General features: G+C 41.7%; 1 protein-coding gene and 1 long non-coding RNA gene across 8 annotated transcripts in view; one reads left to right on the forward strand and one right to left on the reverse strand.

The window, feature by feature from the left end:
* Window positions 1–26,463, reverse strand: part of LOC133656135 (uncharacterized) — a 217,827-nt gene that overhangs the window by 185,363 nt on the left and 6,001 nt on the right. For 5 of the 6 annotated variants that reach the window (XR_009827106.1, XR_009827103.1, XR_009827102.1 and 2 more), the window contains exons 2-4: window positions 26,278–26,362; window positions 8,540–8,710; window positions 3,689–3,754 (exon numbers count right to left, since the gene is read on the reverse strand). This is a non-coding gene — a long non-coding RNA (uncharacterized LOC133656135). Of the gene's footprint in view, window positions 1–3,674; window positions 3,755–8,539; window positions 8,711–26,277; window positions 26,363–26,463 lie in introns of all 6 variants that reach the window. The other variant, XR_009827104.1, reaches the window with a different exon arrangement.
* Window positions 1–26,463, forward strand: part of col5a1 (procollagen, type V, alpha 1) — a 143,533-nt gene that overhangs the window by 70,589 nt on the left and 46,481 nt on the right. For both annotated transcript variants that reach the window (XM_062057011.1, XM_062057012.1), the window contains exons 10-28: window positions 3,047–3,088; window positions 3,535–3,597; window positions 3,682–3,756; window positions 6,906–6,998; window positions 7,078–7,134; window positions 7,215–7,268; window positions 8,423–8,476; window positions 8,548–8,601; window positions 8,677–8,730; window positions 10,371–10,424; window positions 10,600–10,644; window positions 10,913–10,966; window positions 11,166–11,210; window positions 12,984–13,037; window positions 13,118–13,162; window positions 13,242–13,295; window positions 21,501–21,545; window positions 21,623–21,676; window positions 26,342–26,386. In XM_062057011.1, coding sequence (XP_061912995.1) covers window positions 3,047–3,088; window positions 3,535–3,597; window positions 3,682–3,756; window positions 6,906–6,998; window positions 7,078–7,134; window positions 7,215–7,268; window positions 8,423–8,476; window positions 8,548–8,601; window positions 8,677–8,730; window positions 10,371–10,424; window positions 10,600–10,644; window positions 10,913–10,966; window positions 11,166–11,210; window positions 12,984–13,037; window positions 13,118–13,162; window positions 13,242–13,295; window positions 21,501–21,545; window positions 21,623–21,676; window positions 26,342–26,386 — 1,041 coding nt within the window. The remainder of the gene's footprint in view (window positions 1–3,046; window positions 3,089–3,534; window positions 3,598–3,681; window positions 3,757–6,905; window positions 6,999–7,077; window positions 7,135–7,214; window positions 7,269–8,422; window positions 8,477–8,547; window positions 8,602–8,676; window positions 8,731–10,370; window positions 10,425–10,599; window positions 10,645–10,912; window positions 10,967–11,165; window positions 11,211–12,983; window positions 13,038–13,117; window positions 13,163–13,241; window positions 13,296–21,500; window positions 21,546–21,622; window positions 21,677–26,341; window positions 26,387–26,463) is intronic.

Genomic DNA, 26,463 nt, shown 5'->3' on the forward strand with positions numbered 1-26,463 from the left:
CCCAATTATTGTGCGTAGAAGATTAGGAAGGAAGAAAGCAAACATTTTGGCTTTTGCAGTTTTGTAGGACATTTGATGTCTGCTACGAAGAGCGAGTGGGCGAGCAGTCACAGACAGAAGTAGTGGAATATCGACATTAGTTCCTGTAACATTTTATTTTCGGATGTTTTCTGCTCATTTGCCAACTGTTTATTTTTAACTTATCGCTTTTTGATTACGTATTAGTCGGATAAACGCGACTCGATCCTTCAGACTGCAGTCACATTTGATACATATCTGATTAAGGCCCCGTTCACACTGCAGGTCAATGCCATTGATTTTGCCTGTATGTGACCTGTATCGGGTTTTAATGTCAACGAACATTAAAACTCAATGAACAGTACAATTCCGGATTTTTCATATTGGACCCAGGCCTCTTTCGTATGCGGAAAATAAATAATCAAAATGCGATACGCGTTATAATTATTCGCCAAAATACACAGTTACAAATAGTATAAATAGTTGACAACGTAGCAGAAAAACAGGTGTAAATAAAATGTTTTAGGAACTCACGGGAAAGTTCCACCGCTTCTGTCTCCGACATCGAAGCAAAACATCCCGTAAAACTGCCAGAAAACCATGCCTTTGATTGCACAAAATCCTTGAAATTGCCACAGATGTGCCAGGACTGAGATCGACTGGAGTTGAAGCCATGTTTACTTGCGTAACAACTACAGTGCGTGCGTCGTGCAGGTCAGGTTGCATTCACATTAGAAATCCCATTTTTTTCGAATGAAAAATTTAAATTGGACACTCGGCCGTGCAGTGTGAACATAGCATACGAAAGAGGCCTTTACTGTTCACGTTCACATAAAAAAAATCCGATACAAGTCACACATGGGCAAAAACATCGGAGTTACGCTGTGTTTTCTTTATTTTCATGACTATTGTAGATTGTCACTGAAGGCATCAAAACTATGAATGAACACAAAGTTATGTACTTACAGTAACAAAAAATACTAACCATCAAGAGTTTTACCATGGTTTATCATTAATACTAGAAGTGTGAATCTTTGGGCATCTAACAATTTAATCCAATTCAATTCAGAATTGATTGTCAATATAACACGATTCTAGATTTAAACCGATGATAATAATGTACTATTTGGTATAACATTTAGAGTTAAACTTTTTCAAAACAAGGTTAGAAATGCTCCTTTTGATTTCATGGAAATGGCCCAAAATTGTATTTTTAAAAAATTATTTTCATATACAGTACAGGCCAAAAGTTTGGATACACGTTCTCATTCAATGCGTTTTCTTTATTTTCATGACTATTTACATTGTAGATTGTCACTGAAGGCATCAAAACTATGAATGAACACATGTGGAGTTATGCACTTAACAAAAAAAGGTGAAATAACTGAACACATGTTTTATATTCTAGTTTCTTCAAAATAGCCACCCTTTGTTCGGATTACTTTTTCGCACACTCTTGGCATTCTCTCGATTTCTGATCATTTGTGAGTGCACCAAAGGGAGTTCTGTGTGTGTGTTGGCAGAGCAGAGCATACAGGATAGAGGTGGGAATCTTTGGGCACCTCACGATTCGATTACGATTATGATTCAGGTGCTATGATTCGATTAAAAATCCATCAATTTTCTACCGCTTGTCCCTTTTGGGATCGTGGGGGGTGCTGGAGCTTCCCGCTTCCTCTCACCGCCAAAAACATGCACCTGGGGATAGTTTGATTGGCAACACTAAATGGTCCCTAGTGTGTGAATGTGAGTGTGAATGTTGTCTGTCTATCTGTGTTGGCCCTGTGATGAGGTGGCGACTTGTCCAGGGTGTACCCCGCCTTCCGCCCGAATGCAGCTGAGATAGGCTCCAGCACCCCCCGCGACCCCAAAAGGGACAAGCGGTAGAAAATGGATGGATGGATGGATTTTTAATCGAATCATAGCACCTGAATCATAATCATAATCGAATCGTGAGGTGCCCAAAAGATTCCCACATGTATCCTGTAACATATACCCACATATGCGGTCCTCTCCAAGGTTTCTCATAGTCGTTCACATCGACGTCCCACTGGGGTGAGTTTGTCCTTGCCCGTATGTGGGCTCTGTACCGAGGATGTCGTTGTGGCTTGTGCAGCCCTTTGAGACACTTGTGATTTAGGGCTGTATAAATAAACATTGATTGATTGATCCCGAGACAGGGATTGAACCCAGGACTACTCAGGACCTTCGTATTGTGAGGCACATGCACTCACCCCTGTGCCACCGTGCTGATTAATATATTTATTTATGTATATATACAGTACAGGCCAAAAGTTTGGACACACCTTCTCATTTCAATGTGTTTTCTTTATTTTCATGACTATTTACATTGCAGATTGTCACTGAAGGCATCAAAACTATGACACCTGTGAAGTGAAGTGAAAACCATTTCAGGTGACTACCTCTTGAAGCTCATGGAGAGAATGCCAAGAGTGTGCATGGCAGTAATCAGAGCAAAGGGTGGCTATTTTGAAGAAACTAGAATATCAAATATGTTTTCAGTTATTTCAACTTTTTTTGTTAAGTACATAACTCCACGTGTTCATTCGTAGTTTTGATGCCTTCAGTGACAATCTACAATGTAAATAGTCATGAAAATAAAGAAAACGCATTGAATGAGAAGGTGTGTCCAAACTTTTGGCCTGTACTGTATATATATAAATATATATGGTGGTTATGTACAACGACGCGATTTCAAACTTCAAATCCAGCCAACCACAGCCGCGGAGTGCACCTTCGAGTCCACCTAACAGGTTGCGACGCATGCACGCACACGTTGGGACGCCGCATGCGCAATCACGGTTCGAGATCTGCTCGCCGCTTCCAAATGAATCATCTCGCGCTTCCCGTGTCGGGAAAGCACCGCGGGGCTTTTAACCAGCAGCTGAAGCAAAGTGACAGGCAGGAATGTGCGTCCAAAGTGTTGAGGAACAAATGCATTTCTTAATGAGGAGAGAGGAACGTGCGTCGTGAATAACCGGCCGATTCCTGTGCTTGTGCGTTTCAGGGAATGCTTATGGAGGGTCCGCCTGGGCCTGAGGGGCCAGCAGTAAGTCAACCCGCCTGAAGACCGTCCTCAACGTGTCCTTTTCTCCTCGCTATTGGCTCTCCCTGTTGCTCTTCCACTCTGTTTAGCTAGTGCCTTGCATTGAAAGAAACAAAAAAAAAGTTAATGCCTTCCTGTGCAAACCCCTCGCTGCGTCGAAAGGGCGTGTCCGGCAGCTTTTCCCAGATGACAGAGGGACTTGCCCAGATGTCAATTATTTAGGTCATTTCTTTTAAGGGGCCGTTGCTCCTGACACCCTTCACAGATGGAGCCCTGCAAAGGGAAAACAAAGAGCGCCCCACAAAAGGATGCGCCGCTCTCATGTTGCCTCACGCATTCCTTTCCCACATGTGCGACTGCTTTGCTGATTGAAACATCTTGTGCTGCAAATAATTGACGCTTCCTGGTGTACACATGAGAGTCTTATGGGATCTTTTGCTTACAAATAGGGTCTTCCCGGACCCCCAGGTCCCTCTGGGTCACCAGGCATTCCAGGAGATATAGGCGATAGGGTGAGTGGAAGGGTTTTAGGCTCAGATGGTCCAAGCTACAGTGGTTTGTGGAGTGACATGTTTCCCTAAATCCTCACCCATCAGGGCCTACCGGGTCGTGCTGGTCTTCCTGGTGCCGATGGTCTGCCAGGACCCCCTGGCACTGTCCTCATGCTGCCTGTAAGTACAATACATAATACAACACAAAAAGTAATTAATAGTCTCCTCTTTAAAAGTGTAAAAGTAAGCCTTATTCCACGAAGTTTGAATTATTGACTTTTAATCCTTACTTTTATGTCACTTTGACAAGCTCTGTTGGGAAGTTTTCTATTGTGTGCAACAATGTGCGCCACAATCAAACTTGGGTTTTAGCAGCCCCTTGTGGTGCATGTCGTAACAACAACACCCAGGACTTTGAAATACCTTTTTTTAGCCGCACACCTCAATCATATATCAATCCATTTTCTACCGCTTGTCCCTTTTGGGGTTGCGGGGGGTCGCTGGAGCATATATGTTGGTGCTTAATATGTTAACTTTTTTTGGGCCAATTTTGCCGCCGTACATCTCAGAGTCATATACTGTACGCTAACTGTTAGCATGTTAACATTGGCGCGCTAACATTAGCACACTAACTTTTTCAGCCGATTTTGCGTTTTGCCACCGCACCCCTGGTACTTGACATATGCTGTTATAACTGTTATCATGCTAATGTTTGTATGGATGCTAACGTTAACATGCTAACTTTTTTTTTGTAGCCAATTTTGGCACCGTACACCTCAGAGTCATATACTGTACGCTAACTGTTAGCATGTTAACATTAGCGCGTTAACATTAGCACGCTAACTTTTTCAGCCGATTTTGCGTTTTGCCACCGCACCCCTGGGAGTCATATAACTTGGTACTTGACATATGCTGTTATAACTGTTATCATGCTAATGTTAGCATGGATGCTAACGTTAACATGCTAACTTTTTTTTTAGCCAATTTTGGCACCGTACACCTCAGAGTCATATACTGTACGCTAACTGTTAACATTAGCGCGCTAACATTAACGTGCTAACTTTTTCAGCCAATTTTGCGTTTTGCCACCGCACCCCTGGGAGTCATATAACTTGGTACTTGACATATGCTGTTATAACTGTTATCATGCTAATGTTAGCATGGATGCTAACATTAACATGCTAACTTTTTTTTTGCCAATTTTGGCACCGTACACCTGAGAGTCATATAACTAGGTACTTAGTTAGCATGCATACCGATATTTGCATGCTAATTGTTAGCATGCTAACTTTCTTTTTAGCCAATTTTGGCACTGTACACTTGGGTCTTATGGTGCGTTCCATTTACCTCGGAATTTGAAAGTCGGAGCCAGTTGAGCTGTGAGCGTTCCAGTTACAAGGTACGAAAAGGTAGTTTTGCACTTGCCTTGTCTGAATGAAAACAATTATGGGAAAATATGCCCCCTTTTGCAGCCTTCAAACCCAGCAGATGAATAGCAAACACAGACGCTATTGCTCGCAGTGTAAAATTAAAGATTAAAGATTAAAGTACCAATGATTGTCACACACACACTAGATGTGGTGAAATTTGTCCTCTGCATTTGTCCCATCCCCTTGGGGAGCAGTGGGCAGCAGCGGCGCCGCGCCCGGGAATCATTTTGGTGATTTAACCCCCAACTCCAACCCTTTGTTGCTGAGTGCCAAGCAGGGAGGTTATGGGTCCCATTTTTATAGTCTTTGGTATGACTCGGCTGGGATTTGAACTCCAACCTACCGATCTCAGGGCGGACACAAATGTATGATATACATGAAATAAATGTGGTAACGTTACCATACATAAACGTCTAACAATACATCGTGCATGGCTGATTTAGTCCGACAAAAACTAATCAGAAGTGCTAACAACGGATATTATAGAAGCGTATATTATTGTTTACATCCAGAGCAGCCATTTTTAAAACCAACTCCGGGGGATGGTGCTCCAACTTTCCGAGTTGGAAATCCGACCTTGAAAATTCCGACTTCCCATTACAAACGGAACGCACCAATATAACTTCTTACTTGAACAGTTAGCATGCTATGCTAACATTAGCATGCTAACAGCTACCATGTGGAGACATATAACTTGGCACTTGGCATAACATGCATGGTAACTGTTAGCATGTGCCAAGTGCCAAGTTATATGACTCCTGGGTAAACGGTTGCCAATTCAAAAGGTTTTTGGACCACTTTTAGTGAGGTCTTTGTGCGAATCTGTTGATTTTTAATGTGGTCTCATTTTGAGTACTCAGGATTTGTTCCAAACACCAAAACTGCATGAGGGTATAGTGACTATATGGATTTTATTTTAGTACTTTAATGTCATCAATCATATATGTCCTAATTCTTGAAACGGTTGCTGTAGAAATAAAGCAGATTTTTAAGCTCCTAATAAAATGTTCCAGAGTTCTCTCACACAGACCTAAAACTGGACTTTAATTATGATATAATGTGAATTTGATGACTACACCACCACCAAATTAAAGATGATTTGATGTCCTTCCAGGGACTTGTTAGAGCTAGACTGCGCATTTTAACGAGTCTCATTGGCTTACCACGTTGACCACGTTAAGGTTTCACCCTTCGGTGTCTTGTAACTTTGTCTGCTTGTTACTCTCGGGGAGCCGACCACTTTTGCAGATGGGAAATTGTGGTTTTCGTAGCTCCGCCGGCTGGTGAGACGTTTCGTAATCCGCGTCTGGACAGGAACTCCATCATTCTGCCCGAGAACCTGATCCGTTAGCTCCAAAAGTCCAGTGTGAAAAAGGGAAATGTAGCATCTGGTTTAGTCTTATTAGGCTTATTCTTTACATTTACAATGTTTTGGGTTGTTTGATGGTGATGATTTTTGAGGAATTCCTCTTGATGTGGAGATGCTGAAAGCAGCACAGATGGGAAAGCTGGGACACATAGTTGCATTTAATTGTTGATTGGGCCACCGGCCAATCAAACCCAGATGCATTTGCACGGCTGCAAGAGCTTTGAAGAGATTTGGGTGGGTCAAAAAAGGCGTCCATAAAAACTGCCTGTGTCGACTGTCTGACCAGAGTTAACTGTTCTGCTGTGTAGTAAAGAAAATGGAACATTGTGAGGCGTGGGAGTCACAGAGAAGCAAGCATGGGCTGGTGCAATACTCCCCTGTCACCACCAGGTGGCTGTAGCAGTTGGCAGCAGCTTTTTAGTGCCACTGGTGTAGCATTTACAGGCAAAAAAAAAAAAAAAGTTAAATATGCTGACTGGGAGCGATTTCAAACGGAATTGGAGCTATCTTGGATTTCCCGTCCCATTTAGTTCCGATTAAGTGCCGGAGGAGACTCTGGCCAGAAGGGACCTGCCGTGTCAGCTCAGGAGGCCCAGATGCAAGCCATCATGCAGCAGGCTCGGGTAAGGATCCAAAGGAGACTTTTTTTCCTAATCTCGCCCAAGTATATTTCTCTATTTGTAATCTCTCTTTTGTGTGCAGTTGGCGATGCGTGGATCGACCGGTCCGATGGGTTTGACTGGCAGATCCGGCCCACTAGTGCGTATACGTGGCGTCACGTTAAAGATGATGCATGGTGACGGAAAAAGTGGTCACTAATCAGTGTTTCCTCCATCCAGGGTCCTCCAGGTGTGTCAGGAATAAAGGGAGAGTCCGGAGAGGCGGGCCCTCAGGTACTTCAAGAACTCTTACCTTGACATTAAAAAAACTAACTTCCCTATAGTGCAGGGGTTCTTAAACCTTTTTGACCTCGGGGCCCACTCAAATATTAACAGCAAATTAGTAATCCATATAATAATTATAACGAAAGTACATAGTTTAACATGATAAACCGTGTCAAATGATTTAAAAGCACGTTTTTCATCACCAAGATTATTACCAAGACTTAGGTCAGGCTGATTACAAAAATAGTTACTAATCAAATATACTGGAAAAGAAGGGACTCATACAAACTGATGAAAAATAAACTTACATATACAATTTACGCAGTGCTAAAATAAATAAAATAAATAATAAATAAATAATAATATATATGTTTTCTAAGCAAACTGTCAATACAATTAGTCCTATTTTTCGCCCTTAAGAAACTGCTCTATAGACTTCCTCTGTTTGTTTGATATTGTCATTACTGCCACACGTGGTGGAAAAGTGTATTACACCTGAGTGGACCACAGCTCAGAAACATAGATTTATTTATTCTACGGTTACGAAAAAACTGCTATAGCATATGTTTTTTCTATGGGACGACAAATCCTGTTTTTTGGAGATTTGTAAACAGTTTATAGTGACAATCGTGAACACCCGAAATAGGAAGTTAAAGTTAAAGTACTGATAGTCACACACACACTAGGTGTGGTGAAATTACCCTCTGCGTTTGACCCATCCCCATGTTCACCCCCTGGGAGGTGAGGGGAGCAGTGAGCAGCATCGGTGGCCGCGCTCAGGAATAATTTTGATTTAAACCCCAATTCCAACCCTTGATGCTGAGTGCCAAGCAGGGAGGTAATGGGTCTCATTTTTATAGTCTTTGGTATGACTCGGCCGGGGTTTGAACTCTCAACCCACCGATCTCTAACCACAAGGCCACTGTTTTAGAGTTAGTCGTTCAGTGACCATCCAAAAAATGCCCAAGCAATGTTTTAAGTAACACTTAACTCTCATACAAAGCTTAAAAAGAAGTAAGCCACTGGCCATTACTGAAAGTAAAAAAAAACACATGCATAAATGCGATGGTTTGATAATTCAAAATTTTGAGTTTTAGTGACACATATTTCCTGGTCATTTTGGTCGATTTTAATAAGAAACCCACTTGTATTTTTTCCTACAGGGTCCACGTGGACCATTGGGATCATCTGGACCTTCCGGAAAGCCCGGCAGAAGGGTGGGTCTGACGTACAACCAAAAGACTACACAAATTGAAATTGTTCTGGTGTAAAACGGTTACCTTTACAGGGTCGCGCTGGAGCTGACGGTGCCAGAGGCATGCCGGGTCAGTCTGGACCGAAGGTATCTGGATCCTTTTTTTGTTGTTGTGTCTCCTCACCACAGTCAGAAGTCCTGGAATATCTTCTTCTCTTTCAGGGAGATCGTGGGTTCGATGGTCTGGCTGGTCTTCCTGGTGAAAAAGGACACAGAGTGAGTCTTTGTTGTGATGGTTTGTAAACCAGGTCTATACACAAAGTTTTGTTGTACTTGTGCAATGACAATAAAGACCATAACATATGGCTTGTGGGCCCAGGGGCCATATTCGACCCGGGAATGATAACATACCACAAATTCCTAATAACACTAGAGTGCTAATGTTGTATAGAGGAACTTGGACCACTGTAAACACATTGGCAGATCCTTGCATTGATATCTTAACCTTGCTAGCACACTGGGGTCCAAACTTTACATAACTGAGGCGTTCTTCGGGGCACCCCTTTAAGTCCTCTCCTTTTTGGAAAAAAAAATTCCGCAATGCGATTTACAGTATGTAACTAAGTTGATGCTGAAGCTTGTTTACTTCAGCAGTCATTTGTTCAACTTCTCCAGTTATACTAGTGGTGTTCCTCAAGGCTCCGTTTTAGGTCCTCTCTTCTTCATCATTTGATCTTTGCATTGACATGTTATCCTTGCTAGCAACTTTACATAACTGTGGCATTCCTCAGGGCACACCTTTATGTCCTCTACGTTGTTGCTGAAGCTTGTTTACTTCAGATACAGTCAGTAGTCGTTTGTTCAACCTAATTAGTTACACTAGTGGTGTTCCTCAAGGCTCCGTTTTAGGTCCTCTCTTGTTCATCATTTGGTCTATTCTACTGCTGGCCGGTGATTTCAGCTCAGAAAAACCTAGAAACTTGGACCACTGCATACACATTTGCAGATCTTTGCATTGACATGTTATCCTGTGGCATTCCTCAGGGCACCCCTTTAAGTCCTCTACATGGTTGCTGGAGCTTGTTTACTTCAGATACAGTCAGTAGTCGTTTGTTCAACTTAATTAGTTACACTAATGGTGTTCCTCCAGGCTCCGTTTTAGGTCCTCTCTTTTTCATCATTTGGTCTATTTCACTGCTGGCCGGTGATTTCAGTTCAGAAAAACCTAGAAACTTGGACCTCTGTAAATACATTTGCAGATCTTTGCATTGACATGTTATCATGTGGCATTCCTCAGGGCACCCCTTTAAGTCCTCTACGTTGTCGCTGAAGCTTGTTTACTTCAGATACAGTCAGTAGTCGTTTGTTCAACACCAGTGGACTAGTGGGGTCTCTCAAGGCTCCGTTTTAGGTCCTCTCTTTTTCATCATTTGGTCTATTCCAATGCTGGCCAATGATTTCAGTTCAGGAAAACCTAGAAACGTGTACCACTGTAAACACATTTGCAGATCTTTGCATTGACATGGTATCCTTGCTAGCAACTTTACATAGCTGTGGCATTCCTCAGGGCACCCCTTTAAGTCCTCTACGTTGTTGCTGAAGCTTGTTTACTTCAGACACAGTCAGTAGCCATTTGTTTAACTTAGTTACACCAGTGGTGTTCCTCAAGGTTCCGTTTTAGGTCCTCTCTTTTTTTCATTATTGTGGCTATTCAACGGGTGGTGCTCCTGTAACTGACCAAATAAACAGATCAAAATCAAATGTCTACTCTATTCTCTGGAATAGACTTAATAGTGAAGTGAGAAGTCTGGCGTCCCGGTCCTTAGCTTTCTGGAAATGTGTCTCCCCCAAAACAATTTAGTAGAATCTCCCTGGTGTATTTAAGTGAAGCTAAAGTCAATGTGTGTTGTTTCCAGGGTGAAGCAGGCCCCCATGGACCACCTGGTGCTCCCGGCGAGGATGGAGAGAGGGTAAGATTTTGTCAAAGTGTAAACGCATCTCCCCTCATTCGGCGCCTTTTAATGTTTTCAATCGCGGCGCCTCTAATCTCATCATTACCTTCACCTTACCCCACCTGCTCCCGCCCCCAGACCCCATTTTTCATTATCCTTCCACTTCGTGACCCTCTTCTTCCCTCTTTTCCAGGGAGATGACGGCGACATCGGACCAAGGGGACTTCCCGGTGAATCCGTGAGTGTTTTGTAGACATCCTATCATGCACTATCACAGGCAGGGAAGGCATAGCCGCTGTTATTAATTTTGCCCAGCAGGGTGTGCTCCCCTGGTTCGATATCTAGAAACGTCTCCTTTTAGGAGGCGGTAAATCTAATCTGAGAGCACCCCCGAAGGACAATTGGGAGGACAGAAGTTAAATTGATAAAGCCTAAACTTAGCCAAAGGTGTTTAATAATTCATGTCATTTTGTTCTCAATTTGATTTCTTCAACCTTTATCCTCAGGGCCCTCGCGGCTTGCTGGGACCTAAAGGACCCCAGGGACCTTCCGGACCTCCTGTGAGTTAACCCAAAACACACACACACACACACACACACACCCTATTTGCCTGAAAGCTCGTTAATAACCACACAAGAAGAATACTTCCTATGACATTTATGGACATGTATGGACAGGCAGGAAGATTTAATGTTCCTGCATGGCAGTTTAGAAATGTAATAAGCAGACACTTAACGTGGAATTAAATGTCCCCCGCAGGGCGTCACTGGAGCGGACGGCCACTCTGGAGCCAAAGGCAACATCGTAAGTGCTCGACATCAACATTTAAAACATTAACTTTGAATCAATTTCCAAAGGACTGCGCTATGATGAAAGGCGAGTTTCAAAAGCAAAGGTCTTTGTAAAGCAAATTAAATTACCGTATTTTTCGGAGTATAAGTCGCCGAAAATGCATAATAAAGAAGGAAAAAAACATATATAAGTCGCACTGGAGTATAAGTCGCATTTTTGGGGGAAATGTATTTGATAAAACCCAACACCAAGAATAGACATTTGAAAGGCAATTTAAAATAAATAAAGAATAGTGAACTGAATAAGTGTACGTTATATGACGCATAAATAACCAACTGAGAACGTGCCTGGTATGTTAACGTAACATATTATGGTAAGAGTCATTCGAATAACTATAACATATAGAACATGCTATACGTTTACCAAACAATCTGTCACTCCTAATCGCTAAATCCCATGACATCTTATACGTCTAGTCTCTTACGTGAATGAGCTAAATAATATTATATGATATTTTACGGTAATGTGTTAATAATTTCACACATAAGTCGCTCCTGAGTATAAGTCGCACCCCCGGCCAAACTATGAAAAAAACTGCGACTTATAGTCCGAAAAATACGGTGCATATCATCACTTTCTCACTGTAATTATTTTTTACTAGAGTGGGTCCCTCACTTAAAGCGTGAGTAAAGAAACGCGTGAAAGAATGGCGCTTCCTCAATGTGGAGACCTGATAAGTCTGAAAGAGATGATACAGTATTACCTGCTCACAGATGCTACCTGGTGGTTGTTTGAGCACACTGCAGCCAGCCCTGGATACATGTACCAACCCCCCCACTCCCTAATGTTTCAGTCACACACAGGATTCTCATAGGAATGAGGCAAAAATTCATCAACTGGATTTCATTTTACTGAAGCTAAAACCTGCTCATTTAATTAGTAAAATAATATTAATTTCTTGAATTACATTACTCTAACTGATAAATGACACAAAAGTGTTTGTTTTTCTATGATACAATAATTAAACAAAAGGGAAAAAAGTAGAAGGGAAATATTTTGACGTTTCTGCTGCCTGTTTGTGCAGCAAACTAGTCGGGCCTGAATATCTTGCGGCCTCTTCTGGCAGCTGCCGTGTACTGCAATCATTACAGCGACATTGCCTCACGACAGCTAGGGATGTGTGTCTATTACATTTTAACTGATACGATACCAATTCCCGGTATCAATTTTAGGTACTTTTGTGTGTGTTTATGTGGTAATAAATGTTGATTTGTTTAATGATAAAATCTACAAACATATTTTTAAGATTTATCTGTGAGCTGATTATGATAACTGTGCTGTCCAGGTGTTATATTTGGTTTTCTTACACTACTCAGCTTGTCCCAGGTGTGTTGCCACAGTCAGGAAGTAGTCTTTGCCATTAAGTTGAATGTGCCAGTCTTGTCTTTTGTTGAGTCCTACAAAGTGTTTATACTGTAAATATTGTACTTACCAGCTATTTAATTCTCATGTACATTTTAGTTGTAGTTTTCATTAGCAAATATGGAGGTGTCTGGTAGTACTGATACAATTTGGTCGGTATCTATACAGGTAACAAATTCGGTACTCATCTCTCATGACAAGCGCTGTAAAAACCCTGGGCCGAATGGTTTTTGACGACTGAAAGTCAAGTCAAGACAACATGGATGGCTATTGTTCCTTTAAGCTAAATTGGAAATAGAAAACATAAAGAAATAATCATGTTTCCCAACATTCCTTCTTGACATCTTTGTTTCCACCCAAAAGGGACCTCAAGGAGAACCAGGACCATCAGGCCAGCAAGGAAATCCTGGTGCTCAGGTTAGCAGCTCATCTAAACGTTGACGCGGTTGCATTCATTCAGAGGGACAAAATGGATAGTTTATCAATTTTCTCTGCAGGGACTTCCTGGACCCCAAGGAGCCATTGGTGGACCCGGAGAGAAGGTGAGGCCTACACACTTGATGTCTGAGGACACTTGTAGTCCTGACAGTGTGATGATGATCTCCTCTCACTTTGATCCAGGGCCCCAATGGTAAGCCTGGTCTACCAGGAATGCCAGGAGCTGACGGACCCCCGGTAAGTCCACTAACTTTTGGAACTAATACTTGGTCCAACTGATGCGGTTTTTATGTTACGCAATAAGAATATGATTTCTTATGCTTTTCACGTCCCCTGGTCCGGACATTAGTTTTCCACCATCATTAGTCACGTGGAGAGTCCGGCAAGGTCCAAATAGGTCCTAATTTCACTTGAAAGGGTCTGGAAAAGCCCCACACCCGTAGTCTTTGGGCATATTTGGGAGCTTTTTGGGTCCTCTGGACCAATTTTGGCAGAGCCATGGGACATTTAGGGTTAATCTTAGTTGGAGGAACCCTGGCACCTTAACGAATGAGGGCCCTTTTGGAGGAACCCTGGCACCTTCAGGAGTGAGCGGGCCCTTTTGGAGGAACCCTGGCACCTTTAAGAGTGAGAGGGCCCTTTTGGAGGAACCTTGTCAACTTTAGGAGTGAGAGGGCCCTTTTGGAGGAACCCTGTCACCTTTAGGAGTGAGAGGGCCCTTTTGGAGGAACCCTGTCACCTTTAGGAGTGAAAGGGCCCTTTTGGAGGAACCCTGGCACCTTTAGGAGTTAGAGGGCCCTTTTGGAGGAACCCTGTTACCTTTAGGAGTGAGGGCCCTTTTGGAGGAACCATAGCACATTTAGGAGTGAGATGGCCCTTTTGTGGGAACCCTAGCACCTTTAATAGTGGCATGGCCCCATTTGGAGGAACCCTGGCCCCTTTAGGAGTGAGAGGGCCCTTTTTTAGGAACCCTGGCACCTTTAGGAGTGAGATGGCCCTTTTGGAGGAACCCTGTCACCTTTAGGAGTGAGAGGGCCCTTTTGGAGGAACCCTGTCACCTTTAGGAGTGAGAGGGCCCTTTTGGAGGAACCATAGCACATTTAGGAGTGAGATGGCCCTTTTGTGGGAACCCTAGCACCTTTAATAGTGACATGGCCCCATTTGGAGGAACCCTGGCCCCTTTAGGAGTTAGAGGGCCCTTTTGGAGGAACCCTGGCACCTTTAGGAGTGAGATGGCCCTTTTGGAGGAACCCTGGCACCCTTAGGAGTGAGATGGCCAGTTGGAGGAACCCTGGCACCTTTAGGATTGAGAGGGCCCTTTCGGAGGAACCATAGCACATTTAGGAGTGAGATGGACCTTTTGTGGGAACCCTGGCACCTTTAGGAGTGAGAGGGCCCTTTTGGAGGAACCCTGTCACCTTTAGGAGTGAGAGGGCCCTTTTGGAGGAACCATAGCACATTTAGGAGTGAGATGGCCCTTTTGTGGGAACCATGTCACCTTTAAGAGTGACATGGCCACATTTGGAGGAACCCTGGCCCCTTTAGGAGTTAGAGGGCCCTTTTGGAGGAACCCTGGCACCTTTAGGAGTGAGATGGCCCTTTTGGAGGAACCCTGGCACCTTTAGGATTGAGAGGGCCCTTTCGGAGGAACCATAGCACATTTAAAGTTAAGTTAAAGTTAAAGTACCAATGATTGTCACACACACACTAGGTGTGGTGAAATTTGTCCTCTGCATTTGACCCATCCCCTTGATCACCCCCTGAGAGGTGAAGGGAGCAGTGGGCAGAAACGTAGCCGTGCCCGGGAATCATTTTTGGTGATTTAACCTCCAATTCCAACCCTTGATGATTTAGGAGTGAGATGGACCTTTTGTGGGAACCCTGGCACCTTTAGGAGTGAGAGGGCCCTTTTGGAGGAACCCTGTCACCTTTAGGACTGAGATGGCCATTTTGGAGGAACCCTGGCCCCTTTAAGAGTGAGAGGGGCCCTTTTGGAGGAACCTTGTCAACTTTAGGAGTGAGAGGGCCCTTTTGGAGGAACCCTGGCACCTTTAGGAGTGAGATGGCCCTTTTGGAGGAACCCTGGCCCCTTTAGGAGTGAGAGGGCCCTTTTGGAGGAACCCTGGCCCCTTTAGGAGTGAGAGGGCCCTTTTGGAGGAACCCTGTCACCTTTAGGAGTGAGAGGGCCCTTTTGGAGGAACCCTGTCACCTTTAGGAGTGAGAGGGCCCTTTTGGAGGAACCATAGCACATTTAGGAGTGAGATGGCCCTTTTGTGGGAACCCTAGCACCTTTAATAGTGACATGGCCCCATTTGGAGGAACCCTGGCCCCTTTAGGAGTTAGAGGGCCCTTTTGGAGGAACCCTGGCACCTTTAGGAGTGAGATGGCCCTTTTGGAGGAACCCTGGCACCCTTATGAGTGAGATGGCCAGTTGGAGGAACCCTGGCACCTTTAGGATTGAGAGGGCCCTTTCGGAGGAACCATAGCACATTTAGGAGTGAGATGGCCCTTTTGGAGGAACCCTGTCACCTTTAGGAGTGAGAGGGCCCTTTTGGAGGAACCCTGTCACCTTTAGGAGTGAGAGGGCCCTTTTGGAGGAACCATAGCACATTTAGGAGTGAGATGGCCCTTTTGTGGGAACCCTAGCACCTTTAATAGTGACATGGCCCCATTTGGAGGAACCCTGGCCCCTTTAGGAGTTAGAGGGCCCTTTTGGAGGAACCCTGGCACCTTTAGGAGTGAGATGGCCCTTTTGGAGGAACCCTGGCACCCTTATGAGTGAGATGGCCAGTTGGAGGAACCCTGGCACCTTTAGGATTGAGAGGGCCCTTTCGGAGGAACCATAGCACATTTAGGAGTGAGATGGACCTTTTGTGGGAACCCTGGCACCTTTAGGAGTGAGAGGGCCCTTTTGGAGGAACCCTGTCACCTTTAGGAGTGAGAGGGCCCTTTTGGAGGAACCATAGCACATTTAGGAGTGAGATGGCCCTTTTGTGGGAACCCTAGCACCTTTAATAGTGACATGGCCCCATTTGGAGGAACCCTGGCCCCTTTAGGAGTTAGAGGGCCCTTTTGGAGGAACCCTGGCACCTTTAGGAGTGAGATGGCCCTTTTGGAGGAACCCTGGCACCCTTATGAGTGAGATGGCCAGTTGGAGGAACCCTGGCACCTTTAGGATTGAGAGGGCCCTTTCGGAGGAACCATAGCACATTTAGGAGTGAGATGGACCTTTTGTGGGAACCCTGGCACCTTTAGGAGTGAGAGGGCCCTTTTGGAGGAACCCTGTCATCTTTAGGAGTGAGAGGGCCCTTTTGGAGGAACCATAGCACATTTAGGAGTGAGATGGCCCTTTTGTGGGAACCATGTCACCTTTAAGAGTGACATGGCCACATTTGGAGGAACCCTGGCCCCTTTAGGAGTTAGAGGGCCCTTTTGGAGGAACCCTGGCACCTTTAGGAGTGAGATGGCCCTTTTGGAGGAACCCTGGCACCTTTAGGATTGAGAGGGCCCTTTCGGAGGAACCATAGCACATTTAAAGTTAAGTTAAAGTTAAAGTACCAATGATTGTCACACACACACTAGGTGTGGTGAAATTTGTCCTCTGCATTTGACCCATCCCCTTGATCACCCCCTGAGAGGTGAAGGGAGCAGTGGGCAGCAACGTAGCCGTGCCCGGGAATCATTTTTGGTGATTTAACCTCCAATTCCAACCGTTGATGATTTAGGAGTGAGATGGACCTTTTGTGGGAACCCTGGCACCTTTAGGAGTGAGATGGCCATTTTGGAGGAACCCTGTCACCTTTAGGACTGAGATGGCCATTTTGGAGGAACCCTGGCCCCTTTAAGAGTGAGAGGGGCCCTTTTGGAGGAACCTTGTCAACTTTAGGAGTGAGAGGGCCCTTTTGGAGGAACCCTGGCCGATTTAGGAGTGAGAGGGCCCTTTTGGAGGAAACCTGGCACCTTTAGGAGTGAGATGGCCCTTTTGGAGGAACCCTGGCCCCTTTAGGAGTGAGAGGGCCCTTTTGGAGGAACCCTGGCCCCTTTAGGAGTGAGAGGGCCCTTTTGGAGGAACCCTGTCACCTTTAGGAGTGAGAGGGCCCTTTTGGAGGAACCATAGCACATTTAGGAATGAAATGGCCCTTTTGCAGGAACCCTGGCACCTTTAGGAGTGAAAGGGCCCTTTTGGAGGAACCTTGGCACCTTTAGGAGTGAGAGGGCCCTTTTGAAGGAACCATAGCACATTTAGGAATTAAATGGCCCTTTTGCAGGAACCCTGGCACCTTTAGGAGTGAAAGGGCCCTTTTGGAGGAACCCTGGCACCTTTAGGAGTGAGAGGGCCCTTTTGGAGGAACCCTGGCACCTTTAGGAGTGAGAGGGCCCTTTTGGAGGAACCCTGGCACCTTTAGGAGTGAAAGGGCCCTTTTGGAGGAACCCTGGCACCTTTAGGAGTGAGAGGGCCCTTTTGGGGGAACCCTCTACAACATCTCACATTTTTGTCTTTATTTTTAAAAGCAGAGGTTCTTAACCTTTTTGACCTCGGGGCCAAACGTTTCCACTTCAGAAGGGCTCGGGCCCATTCAAATATTAACTCTAAATTTGTAATGTTATTCTTGATTTTAAATCATGTATAATGATTATATCTAACCTACACACAGTTTAACAGGATAAACCTTGCCAAATGATATGAAAGCATGTGTTGATCACAAAAGGCCTAGGTCAGGCTGATTACAAAATAAATGCTAATCAAATATACTGCAAAAGAATGAACTCATAAAAAATAATCAAAAATAAATTGACATACAATTACGCAGTGCTAAAATAAATACATTCTAACAAAATTAATAATAAATAATAAAAAATATATATATCTTAAATAATTTAGTGTGTAGACAGAAAAGGGAGAACGGACGCATTTTGGCTTAAAAACTAAAGATAAAGGTGAAGTTATAACACTGAAACGCCCTCAGGAAGAGGTGCTTAAAGACATGGCTAGCTAACTAGTGGCGAACGTCCATCCGCAGTCGGCAGTGTTTTAATTACTTCTAAATCACTAATCCTCGCCTCCATGGCGACAAATAAAGTACGTTTCTTACAAGTATCATCCCTGCAGGACGAGGAATAGCTAAACATGCTTCACTACACACCGTAAGAGGATACAATAGCTAACCACTAACAGCAAGCTAGCACCCTGAATGTAAACAAATGCCATGGGTGGATCTACGCCTGACATCCACTGTAATGATACCAAGTAAAGTAGCGTATCTAGTTTATACTACTATGATTACATTAATATTTTTTCCTTTCTTAAAAAAATTCACATTATGTTTAGAAACTCAGGAAATACGTCCCTGGTCACATGAGGACTTTGAATATGACCAATTTATGATCCTGTAACTACTTGTTAAATTTGTGTTATCATCCAAAACTAATGTAAAGTATCAAACAACAGAAGAATAAGTGATTATTACATTTTAACAGAAGTGTAGATAGAACATGTTAAATGAGAAAATAAGCAGATATTAACAGTAAATGAACAAGAATATTAATAATCAATTTTTACAGCTTGTCCCTCATAATTTTGACAAAATAGAATGATAAATGACACAATATGTTAATGCATACGTCAGCAAACTAAATTAGGAGCCTTTGTTTGCTTACTTACTACTAAAAGACAAGTTGTCTAGTATGTTCACTATTTTATTTAAGGACAAACTTGCAATAACAAACACATTTTTAATGTACCCTAAAAGATTTTTTGTAAAATAAAGCCAATAATGCCTTTTTTTTGTGGTGCCCTTTATTTAGAAAAGTACCGAAAAGTATCGAAATACATTTTGGTACCGGTACCAGTACTAAAATATTGGTATCGGGACAACACTAGTAGCCACGAAACAGAATATAAGAACAATACCACATCATAAAGTCATGGTGGCTTTCAGGCTCCAAATAGCTCTTTTCTATTTTTTAACGTCCATTTGTCGGAATAGCAACTGCCCATTTCGCCTCATTTGTGGATGGCGCGAATCTATATCCTTCGCCGTGCTGTGTCACAACACTAGAAAGCCATCACAGGCTTTTTCCAGCTCCATTAGCTTCCAATCTCTTTTCTCTCCACCTCACACACTCCCTCACATTACTACCCGTGTGTGTGTGTGTGTGTGCGTGCGTGCGTGCGTGCGTGCGTGTGTGTGTGTGTGTGTTCTGGCAATGCTTACTTAATGGGGACATCGCTCTGTTTACACAGTCACCTGTAGGGGACTTCTGACAGTATGGGGACAAAAAAACAGGTCCCCTAAAGGGAAACCTTTTTAAATGATAGTCAGATCCATTCTGAAGCTGCCTAAGTGATGAGTAATGAGTTTGTATTTTATTTCTGTGGTTTAAGGTAAGATAAGATAATCCTTTATTTCCCACAACAGGGAAATTTGGGTTACTTTGTTTACGTGTTTCAAATATTGGTAAAAGAGAAAATAAATTTTCTTGAAAAGTGAAACATTTGTTATCCTGGCATTAATAGTACTGTGATTCTGTATGGCAGGGGTCAGGAACCTTTTTGGCCTAGAGAGCCATGGAAGCCAAATATTTTAAAATGTATTTCCGTGAGAGCCATATAATATTTATTATTTATTATAACACTGAATACAACTAAATGCATGCATTTTTAAGTAAGACCAACATTTTTAGAGTATAATAAGTCTCTTAATCGTCTTAATAACATTGTTATTATGAAGCTAACCAATACTAAATAAAATACTTCTTACCATTAATACGACTTCTTGAACAGGTGCGGTAGAAAACGGATGGATGGATTGAAATGCATGAGAATGTTTTATTATTTGAACGTTATTTTTAACACTGTGCTTACCAATGTCAACTAAGATTTATCTGAGAGCCAGATGCAGTCATCAAAAGAGCCACATCTGGCTCGAGAGCCATAGGTTCCAGTGTTTCCCACACATTCATTTATTTGTGGCGGCCCGCCACGGAAGAATTACATCCGCCACAAATAGATTTTTTCAAAAAAAAAAGTTTTGTTTTTTTTAATTTTTTTTTTTTTTCTGTCCTGTCCAGCTTCTCAGGCAAATCATATAGTTGATGTAGATGCCCATATAGTCTGTTCAGATTTACTTTACAAAAGAGAAGTGTAGGATACTTCTCTTGTTGCCTTGTTTGTATTTGACCACTACTGTTTTCTGTTTATTTGTTACTGACTGTGGCAGGACACCTCTGCCTCTGTTTCACTTTATGTTGCTGGTAAATAATATGGTTGTAGTAGTAGGCTAAAGTTTAATTATTTAGTATGCACTAATTAAAGGGGCAGAGCTTTAAGAGACATTTTAGCTTTTATATTTTATAAGATATATTTTTTGTAAGAACCACAATTAATAAATATATTTCAGTGTTGTAGTTATATTGTAAAATGGATGGATGGATGGATGGATGGATGGATGGATGGATGGATGGACGTTTAAAACAAAACTGTTATTATTAATTAGTAAGTATACATTTTTTGAGCGAAAATCATATCACTGTAGTAAATTATGCAAATTACTCTGATGTCATGGTGACCACGCCCATAGCCCCCCTCAGGTATCTTGGCAGTTTATGGGAAACACTGGGTTCCCTATCCCTACTGTATGGTATCCATCCTTAGTTAAAACTAATATATTTTTCCAAAAACAAAATCTGGTTTAGTGTTCCTTAGGATGACATTTTCATACAGCATGATTATAAAAGTTTATTACCTTAAAGTATGATTCACATTCAGAATTTTCCATCCTTCTATATATGGTAGTTGGAGTGGCAGACAACTTCATTACTGCTAAATAGCAGTTTTCAGTAATGTCTTCCTATAAGAGGACAGCTGTAGTGCTGTATTCTGAGGATCATGTCATATTTAATTTGAACTTTTTTTTTTTTTTTTAATGGTCCTCAGTAGTCACGTACAAATGTGTGTGAATTATGCAAAATTATTTAAATTTGGTCCCCATGAACCATATGAACTCTTTTTCCCCAGGGTCCCCAGTATGAATGATCAGCACATTACTTCATCAATCCAGAGATTTAAAGACGTGTATGAGCTAACTGGGCAGTGGCCATTTTACCTCATTTTTTGTATGCCTCCACAACCTGTAGAAAGAGTGGTCCCAACAAGTGAGGATCAAAAACTTGGTCCGCATTCCAAATGATAACCAGTGTGTGTGTGTGTGTGTGTGTGTGCCTATACATGCACCAGTACTTATCATGTACTGCTGTGGAGTGCACTCACTCTCCCATCAATCTCCGCATTAAAAAATCCTGACCGAGGAATAAACTTTCCAATTTGTTCCCTCCTCTAATTAAGTTTTACGACTTAGTCCTCGTTCATTACGGCGAGAGTTGTCGTGTTTATGGGGGACATTTCGCACTAATGAGATATGATATGACTGTCATCATTCACAGGGTCACCCTGGAAAAGAGGGACCTCACGGAGAGAAGGGAAACATGGTATGGAGAGATGGAACTTTTGTGCGTTCGTATTGTGCGTGTGTTTGTGTTACGTTATTGATATTGTGTGTCTACAGGGCCCCGGTGGTCCTCAAGGACCCATCGGTTACCCCGGGCCTCGCGGCGTGAAGGTGAGTCAGTCATTCAAATTGACAGGAGTCCTGTTAGCGACAACGCTCCTTTACCTGATGTCTGCCTTTAAGTAGAAAAAATTGGTACTTAATGGTACCAACTTTTGGTACCTTTAAGTGTATAAATAAATATTCATTGTTTTTGATGATAAAATCTATTTTTTTTGTAATTATGATAACTGATGTCCATTTGTTATATCTTGTTTTATGATCACATTCTGTACAAGTATGACATTAAGTCCATAATGGCAGCGGTGTGTTTTGTTTTTTTGTTGCGCCTTAAAAATTGTTAATACTAGAGATGTCCGATAATGGCTTTTTTGCCGATATCCGATATTCCGATATTGTCCAACTCTTAATTACCGATACCGATATATACAGTCGTGGAATTAACACATTATTATGCCTAATTTTGTTGTGATGCCCCGCTGGATGCATTAAACAATGTAACAAGGTTTTCCAAAATAAATCAACTCAAGTTATGGAAAAAAGGCCAACATGGCACTGCCATATTTATTATTGAAAGTGCATTATTTTTCTTTAACATGCCTCAAAACAGCAGCTTGGAATTTGGGACATGCTCTCCCTGAGAGAGCATGAGGAGGTTGAGGTGGGTGTAGGAGGTAGCGGGGGGTGTATATTGTAGCGTCCCGGAAGAGTTAGTGCTGCAAGGGGTTCTGGGTATTTGTTCTGTTGTGTTTATGTTGTGTTACGGTGCGGATGTCATTCTTGTTTGGTGTGGGTTCACAGTGTGGCGCATATTTGTAACAGTGTTAAGGTTGTTTATACGACCACCCTCAGTGTGACCTGTATGGCTGTTGACCAAATATAAAATATTCACTTGTGTGTGTGAAAAGCCGTAGATATTATGTGATTGGGCCGGCAGGAAAAGGCAGTGCCTTTAAGTTTTATTGGCGCTCTGTACTTCTCCCTACGTCCGTGTACACAACGGCGTTTTAAAAAGTCATAAATTTTACTTTTTGAAACTGATACCGATAATTTTGAAACCGATACCGATAATTTCCGATATTACATTTTAAAGCATTTATCAACCGATAATATCAGTAGTCCGATATTATCGGACATCTCTAGTTAATACTGTAAGTATTGTACTTGTTACGCACCAGCAGTTTGACTGTAATGTGCATCTTAGTTGGGGTTTTCATTAACAAATTTGGAGGCGTTGAAATCGGCATGTAAAATCGCTAATGCTAATCAGTAGCGTGTCAATAATAAAGCCAATGTGTGTTAGCATCAAGCTAGCACAGTGTTGGTAAAATCGGAGCCTTGCTTTACTTTGGCGCGTTTTTTTAAGTCCTTTACTTTGTTGTTAGTTTGCCTGAGTCGGCTCTCGGTGCTGCTGGAGTGATCGGCAAGCGCCGAAGCGTGCAGCCCAGGTACCGTAACGAGGTGCCGTCTTGTTTTATGTGAATCGGTGCCAAAAAAGTACCAAATCCCTCGTCACGAGTTTGTTTTGTCATCAATAAATGAGCACAAGTTTGCTCTTTAATTCCAAAAAAGACACCTGGAGTAAATACGCTTGTTTACGCTTGTTGCTTGTCGTGGCAACAAAGGATTATAAATATTATGATCATGCTAATGCAAGATTCCAACAAGAAGGTCACAATATTATGCGAGTAAAAGTGGGATTTTATCAAGTTGAAAAATATTGTACTTGTTGCTAACTTTAGTGCAACTCTGTTTGTGTTGTTGCTAAATTGGACACAATTTTTATGGTATGTTGCTAATCTTTGCACGTTTTTGCGCTTGCTTGCTGAGAACTTGTTGTGTGTTGTTGCCAACATGAAACTTTTATGCAATTCTGCATGCTTTTCTACTTATTGCTACTTCTGTCGTGTTGTCGCTAAATTTGCCACATTTTCCTTTTGCTTTTTTTCTGACATCGTTTGGTGTGTTGCTGCAGACGTGTGCATTGTTGCTCAATTTTGCACACCTTTGCTATTTTTTCTGCTTGATTGCTGCTTACTCTTACACATTGTTGCTATTTTTTTGTGCGCTTTTGCTTCCTTGTGTGCACTGATTTTTGCTTTATTGCTATTTTGTGTTTCTCTTAGCATAAATGTGTCGATGCCATTGTATGCAATGTTGCAACATTTCACACATCTCTGCTTCCTTTTCTGCTTTATTGCTTCTTATTCTTAACACATTGTTGCCATTTATTGGGTTTTTGTTTCCCTTTGTGTACTAATCTTTGCTTTGTTGCTGCTATTTTTGTGTTATTCGTCCTTGCAAAATTTTGCACACATTTGCTTCCTTTTCTGCTCGATTTCTGTTTATTCTTACACATTGTTGCTATTTTTGTGCGCCTTTGCTTCCTTCTGTTCAATAATTTTGCTTTATTACTGCTTTTGTTCTGTTATTTGTCTCTCTTAACGTTCATGTGTTAATGCCATTGTGTGGATTTTTGCAAAATATTACACTTTTGCTTCCTTTTCTCCTTGGTTGTTTCTCATCCTTAACACATCGTTGCTATTTTTTGCGTTTTTGCTTATTATTAATTATTTAATCTTTGCTTTGTTGACGCTATTTTTGTGTTATTTGTTCCTGCTACCTTAAATGTGTTAATGTCAACACATATTCATTGTTGCACACTTTTGCGCTTGCTTGCAAATAACTTTTTGTGTGTTGATGCAAACATATTGTTGCCTTGTTTCTAATTTGTGTTCAATTCTGCATGGTTTTGTGATTTTTACTACTGCTTTTTGTGGTTTTAAGCTAAATTTGGCACCATTTTCTTGTGCTTTGTAGCTGAAAGCTTTTGGCGTGTTGTTGCTAAATTTAGCGCACTTTTGCTTCCTTTTTTGCTTGGTTGCTGCTTATCCCTACAGATTGTTACTATTTTTTGTGTTTTTGCTTCCTTTTATGTACTAATCTTTGCCTCGTTTCATCTATTTTTGGGTTGTGTTACTAACTTACATGTGCTGATGCCAACGCATGTCCTTTCTTTCTAAATGTTGCTTCATTTTCTACTTGGTTGCTCCTTGCCCTTATACTGTATGTTGTTTCTAACTTATGCGTAATTTTGCATTTGTTTGTGTTTTTGCTACTTCTATTTGCGCTGGTGAAAAATTGTTATAACTTTTTTTGTGCTTTGTTGCTGATATTTTTTGGTGTGTTGTGACGAACATGTATATCATAGGTGTCAAACTCAAGACCCGTGTGCCAAAACTGGCCTGCCACATCATTTTACGTGGCCCGCGGAGACCTGAAAAAAATGTGCGTCAGTAAAGTACCTTATATTTTCCTATTAAATGTATTCGGTTTTTCCAATTTGATAGAAAAAATTAATGTAATGCATTAAATCGCAAACCTTTTCAACTTTAATATTATCCAACATTGCAACAAATATCATATTATCTTACTTTCCAAACAATTTCCAAATAAATACAAGTTTAACTTATGATTTCAAAGCAAGTGATCCATTAAATTGTACTATATATACACATTTATATATATATATATATATATATATATATATATATATATATATATATATATATATATATATATATGTATATATACTGTGTATATATATATAGTCGAGGTTTCTGTGGTTTATCCATTATACAGTGCTCAATACCGGTGTAGAGCAGAATATACATTAGGTCAGGAAAAAACACGGAGGCTATTTCATCCCTACACGCCTGTTTTGCAGTGTTCCCTGCTTTTCAGGGGATTTGATTAGCAGGGAATCCTGCGAAACAGGCTTGTAGGGATGAAATAGCATCCGTGTTTTTTCCTGACCTAACGTATATATGTATATATATATATATGTACAAATATATATATAAATATAAAAATATACAGTGGTTTTAATTGCATTAAACTTTAAATCGAAAAACGACTACTTTTTTTAACGGTAAAATCTATGGGTTTTTTTTTGGTGTCTTACTGTAAATGGAATTAAAGTAAAGTAAAAAAAAAAAATGGCAGATCAGTTGCCAGAATTTAAAAAAAAACAGTGGTACTGTTTTTGTATTTACACTAATATGTTGTAAAAAACAAACAAAAAAACACCATAAAATTTACAGTAAAAAGAAACCCCATCTGTACTCTTTTCCATTCCCTGTATTACTTTATGTAAAAACAAAAAACACCGTATATTTTACAGTAACATTCTGGTGACTGTCAGTTTTTTACTGCAAAATCTACAGATATTTTTGATACAGTGTATGAAAAAAAAAAAGTATTATTCCAATGCATGGGAAAAAAATATATATATATTAGTTGTTACAAGCGGCCCTCTGATGGCAGCCATAACTGTGATGTGGCCCTCAATGAAAACCAGTTTGACATCCCTGATGTAGATTGTCGGTACATTTTGCACACTTTTGCTTCCTTTTCTGCTCGGTTGCTGCTTCCTCCTACACAATGTTGCTACTTTTCATGGGTTTGTGCAGTGATTTTTGCTTTATTGCTGCTAAATGCTAACTTACAGGTATTAATGCTAACATTTTGTGTTGTTTTTTTTGCTGTTAACTTTGTGTGCATTGTCTCTGTTGTTGGCATTGTAGCTGCAAAGGTTTTCAGTATCACACAAGTGTATGTTATTGTTGGAAACTTTTATGCTCGGTACTTACTTTTCGGACGTTGCTGCCAGCTTTTTGCCGCGTCGTTTTCTGACGATATGTCGTTGCCTAACAGGGAGCAGATGGCGTTCGCGGCCTGAAAGGTCACAAGGGAGAGAAGGTATGAAAAACTATTGTTTCTGAAGGTTTCGAGAAACTTATTCACTCCTGGTGTTCGCTTAATGATCACTCCGTTGC

The sequence above is a fragment of the Entelurus aequoreus genome, linkage group LG08 (assembly GCF_033978785.1).
Source record: "Entelurus aequoreus isolate RoL-2023_Sb linkage group LG08, RoL_Eaeq_v1.1, whole genome shotgun sequence".
NCBI lineage: Eukaryota > Metazoa > Chordata > Actinopteri > Syngnathiformes > Syngnathidae > Entelurus > Entelurus aequoreus.